Source organism: Otolemur garnettii, unplaced genomic scaffold (genome assembly GCF_000181295.1).
Source record: "Otolemur garnettii isolate 467f Iridium unplaced genomic scaffold, OtoGar3 scaffold00152, whole genome shotgun sequence".
NCBI lineage: Eukaryota > Metazoa > Chordata > Mammalia > Primates > Galagidae > Otolemur > Otolemur garnettii.
In genome coordinates this window covers 3,515,366-3,520,383 of record NW_003852547.1, presented here as the reverse complement: position 1 = coordinate 3,520,383, position 5,018 = coordinate 3,515,366, and the positions used below count along the sequence as shown (strand labels likewise).

General features: G+C 51.3%; 1 protein-coding gene across 2 annotated transcripts in view; it reads left to right on the top strand.

Annotated features, from left to right (window-relative positions):
• PRKD2 (protein kinase D2) overlaps positions 1-5,018 on the top strand; it is a 47,581-nt gene that overhangs the window by 26,132 nt on the left and 16,431 nt on the right. For both annotated transcript variants that reach the window (XM_003799540.3, XM_023519005.1), the window contains 5 exons: positions 234-492; positions 2,498-2,550; positions 2,668-2,740; positions 3,321-3,427; positions 4,561-4,722. In XM_003799540.3, coding sequence (XP_003799588.1) covers positions 234-492; positions 2,498-2,550; positions 2,668-2,740; positions 3,321-3,427; positions 4,561-4,722 — 654 coding nt within the window. The remainder of the gene's footprint in view (positions 1-233; positions 493-2,497; positions 2,551-2,667; positions 2,741-3,320; positions 3,428-4,560; positions 4,723-5,018) is intronic.

Below are 5,018 nucleotides of genomic sequence, written 5' to 3'. Positions count from 1 at the left end.
ACAGGTCTTTCCTCAGGGCCTTTGTGTGTGCTGTTCCCTGCACTCTTGGTCTCTTCTGACCTTTCTGTCTCTGCTTCATCATCACTTCTGCTAAGAGGCCTCTCCTGACCTCCATGCAAACCAGACCCAACCCATTCTCATTGGCATTGGATTCTGGGTACCCTTCTGAGTAAGCAGGGGAGCTCGAGGGTCTGCCTGGACTCCTCACCTGCACTGGTTTTATGTCCTGCCAGGAAATCCCGCTGTCAGAAATCCTCACTGTGGAGTCTGCCCAGAACTTCAGCCTTGTGCCACCAGGTACCAACCCACATTGCTTCGAGATCATCACTGCCAACGCCACCTACTTCGTAGGAGAGACTCCTGGTGGGGCCCCAGGTGGGCCGAGTGGGCAGGGTGCTGAGGCTGCCCGGGGCTGGGAGACAGCCATCCGCCAGGCCCTGATGCCCGTCATCCTCCAGGATGCACCCAGTGCCCCAGGCCATGCACCACACAGTAAGTACCCCACCCCAGGGCTATGAGAGCATGGTACTAGAAAGGTCTAGGCAGGATCTGGGGGAAGGGAAGAGTTAGGAGGAAGGTAAACAATTGTAGGGTTGAGAATGTGGCTTCTGGACTCAGCAGACCTGGGTTCAAATTTCTTTTAAGCCCCTGACCTGCTGTGGTCTTGGGCATATCACATCCCCTCTCTGAGCCTTGTCACAGGTGACTCCTCATACATGTACTGAGTGCCTCCTCAGTGCCTAGCATGTGGCAAACAGTGCTAGGGACATAGTGGTGACCAAGAAGCTAGCGACCTGCCCTCATGGGGCTCACAGTGTAGTGGGGGCACAATACCCATCCCTAGACAGTGACAACCCAGGGTGGGCAGGGTTGAGACATTGGAGCCAGGAAGCTGGAGGAGCGTGTGGGGGAGGAGGTGTCTGACAATCTGGGTGTCCAGGAGGGCTTCCTGGAGGAGGCAACTTCTGAACTGAGACCTGCAGGCTGAGGAGGGGTGAGATAGGGGAAAGCAAATGGGAAGTCATTTCAAGCAGATGGAAGGAATGATCAGAGAGTAGTAGGTCCCAATGCTCTAGAGCTCAATAATTCAGGGTAAGTAGCAGACAGAAATCATCATCCAATATGTGCTACAGTAATATGACATAGTCCCAGGAGTCACATTTGAGTTGAGACTGAAGGATGAGGAGGATTTAGCTGTATTCCTGGCAGAGGGAACAACATGTGCAAAGGCTAGGAGGTAGGAGATTGCTTGCTGTATTTGAGGCCCTCCAAACCAGTGTGTCAAGAATTTGCATGGTAGGGGTTGAAGCTGGCAGCGTCTGCAGCAATGGGGACCCTGTGGTCTTTTTTTTTTTTTTTTTTTGAGACAGAGCCTCAAGCTATCCCCTGGGTAGAGTGCTGTGGCATCACAGCTCACAGTAACCTCCAGCTCCTGGGCTCAAGCAAGTCTCCTACCTCAGCCTCCCAAGTAACTGGGACCACAGGCGCCCGCCACAACGCCTGGCTATTTTTTGATTGCAGCCGTCATTGTTGTTTGGCGGGCCCGGGCTGGATTCGAACCTGCCACCTTAGATGTATGTGGCTGGCACCTTAGCCACTTGAGCCACAGGTGCTGAGCCAGACTCTGTGGTCTTAAGGAAACTTGTGGCTTGCCTTGTTCTAAAGAGCAGGCTTTTGACTAAATCCAGATTTCACATAACAAATTCTTTTATTACATGGGGTGCAGGAGAAAACGATGAAAATTTTCTTGCCTCCTTTGGTGCTTGAAAAAGAACAATCTTGAAATCAGAAGGTCTCAGATTCCCCACCTCTGGTTGCCTTTTAGGCCATTTAAGGGGCTTAGACTTCCTCTTCAGGACACTGGGGAGCCATGGCAGGGTTGTGAGCAGGGGAGGGACAGGGTCAGGTTTGCTTCAGTAAGATCCCTCTGGCTTCCCTATGGAGGGTGAATAAGAGGGCACAGGGTTGAGGCAAGGAGACTGAAAGAGGCTGGGGAGCAAAGACCCAGAGGGGAGAGATGCCTAGGAGCCTAAGCGGGGCTGTGGATAGGTGGAGAAGAGAGGGACATTCAAATGGCAGAAGGATAAGGACTTCAGAAATGTCTGGCTGTGGTTGGGGTACAAGTTCAGGAGAAGATGCAGAAGTCAATTCAGATTTCCCCTCCAAGCCTCTGTAAAATGGAATCAGTGTTGCCTCTCTTGGTGCTAAGATCATGGGTTAAAATAATCAGCAAAATTCATTTGTGACCTCACTCCTTGAGCCCCTCAATGCATCTCATTTTCTCCTCCCCGTGGCCTAAGAGGGAGGTCCTTTTATTTTCTCCCATTTTCTAGATGATAAAACCAAGGTTCATAGTGAAGAAATCACTAGCCTCAAGTTGCACTTTGTATCAAACAATGGACTCAAGTGTGGGTGGTGTGGCTCCTGGGGTCACCTTTAAAGCTACAGGGGAGGCCAATCCGGGTGCCTCTCACTTCTGTCTCACCCTACTTTCCAGGACAAGCTTCTCTGAGCATCTCTGTGTCCAACAGTCAGATCCAAGAGAATGTGGTGAGCCTTCTTCCCACACCTGATGCCCCTTCCCCCACACCATTGCCCCAGGTCTCTTGCCTCCTTGGCTTTCCACCTCCACTTGCACCCTTGACCCTCCCTGCCTCCACCCTGCAGGACATCGCCACTGTCTACCAGATCTTCCCAGATGAAGTGCTGGGGTCAGGGCAATTTGGAGTGGTCTATGGAGGTAAGGAGGCATCAGAGGTAGCCCAGAGGGGACACTGGGGCTGGGAATTCCCTCTGGCTCCAAACCTTCCTTTCTAATTGGCTGCATGATTACCTCCTGTTTTTATTGGCTTAAAAAGATAGATCCTGGGTGCAAGTGGTTGCAGATTCTCCTCTTCTCTTTGGAAAAATCAATTGGGCTCCTTGTTATTAATAGGGAGTGTAAACTCTATACTTTGATTGGCTATAGGGTTACATCCTAGATTCTAAGTGAACAGGGAGAGTAAATTCTACACTCTGGCCATAGAACTAGATCTTAGCTTTTGATTGGTTATAAATCTTGTGTTCTTGTTATTGATTCCCCTCCTTTGAAGTCTTTTTTTTTTTAAACCAGGGTGCTCCTTCTCTCCCTCCCTCCTCTCCCCTATCCCCCCAACATATCTCCTGAGAACCCCTTGGAGCCACCCTGATGGCCTTCCATCACCTTTGTCCAGTTCTGGCTAAGTCTAATGGTAGAAGTGAGGGAGCAGAGAAGGGGCTCTTCTTTCTAGGACTGGAATGTCTTGTTATCTCATCCACAACCTCTCATACCCCCTACTCAGGAAAGCACCGGAAGACAGGCCGAGATGTGGCTGTAAAGGTCATTGACAAACTGCGCTTTCCCACAAAGCAGGAGAGCCAGCTGCGGAACGAAGTGGCCATTCTGCAGGTGACCACCAGAGTCTATGGAACCATCTCTGCCATGGCCCAGGGAGGGCCTTCCCTTCCTGCTTCTTCCTTTCAGTGGGCAACTGATCCAGTCTGGGGGTGATCAGGGAAGACTTCCTGGAGAAGGGTGTGTGCATGTTGACACTGAAGGGGTGGAGAAAGTGTTTTTTTTTTTTTTTTCTGAGACAGAGCCTCAAGCTGTCCCCCTGGGTAGAGTGCCATGGCATCACAGCTCACAGCAACCTCCAACTCCTGGGCTCAAGCGAGTCTCTTGCCTCAGCCTCCCACGTAGCTGGGACCACAGGCGCCTGCCACAATGCCTGGCTATGTTTTGGTTGCAGCCATCATTGTTGTTTTTTGGCGGGCCCAGGGCTGGATTTGAACCTACCACCTTAGGTGTACGTGGCTGGCACCTTAGCCACTTGAGCCACAGGCGCCGAGCCTGGAGAAAGTGTTTTGAGCAGAGGAAGCAGCCTGTGCAAAGACCCAGTGCAGTGGGGGAGGGAAGGGAGATTCCCACAGACTGAGACAGGGAGTCTGAGGTCTTCTGGGAGGAGGTAATGGGAGGGGAGATCAGGGAGAAGGATGGAGCCAGACTCTTTGTACTTTGTCCTGAGGGAACTGAGGGTCCTTAGAAGGATTTTAAAGGAGGGAAGGGATGGGATCAGGTGTGTGCTTTAAAGCAAACCCCCTGGCTGTCATCTGGAGAGTGGGTGTAAAGGGTTGTGATTAGAGCCGGAAGGCCGGGTGGGGATGTGGGCAGGGGAGGTAGGGTTGTTAGACCAGGTGACTGTGGTGATCCAGGTAGCTCTAGGGCTGGGGGAACAGGGAGAAAGGCACAGATTTCACACACATAAATGTACAGAGCTCTTTTTTGTTTCTCCAAGCTTCTCTCCCTCTTGCAGCCTGCACCTTCAACTGAGTGCCATGATGTCAAGTTCCTTCTGGGCACCTGGCAGGGTGGGATTTCTCTGTCTTGGCCTTGGGAATCTCCCTTGCCTCTCCCCAACCCCCATGCCCATCCCTCAGGGACATCTTCTCCTTGTTTGCTATATACCTGTGCCCATGGCTGACGCTCCAAGCTCTGAGTTTGTGGGCATCCTTGGCCCTGACCCATCTTCCCCATCCCCCCAGAGCCTGCGGCACCCCGGGATCGTGAACCTGGAGTGCATGTTTGAGACACCTGAGAAAGTGTTTGTGGTGATGGAGAAGCTGCACGGGGACATGTTGGAAATGATCCTCTCCAGTGAGAAGGGCCGGCTGCCTGAACGCCTCACCAAGTTCCTCATCACCCAGGTGCGCCCAACCTCCCCCCCCCCCCGACTCCCCTGGCCCTTCAGGCCTAAACCAGTGGAAGTTATAACAGTAGTTAATAGAAAACATAGAGGAGTGATAATAACCGTAATAGAAAAAAATAAGAACCTTTTTGTCACAATAAGGAGTCTGTTCCCCGTCTTTGGGAAACATATCTTGCCCTGTAAACTTATCTTTCTCTTTCTCAATAAACTTCTTTTCATTCAAAAAAAAAAAGAAAAGAAAAATAAGAGAGTGACAATAATTATAAAATATTAAGAATAATCGGCTCGGCGCCT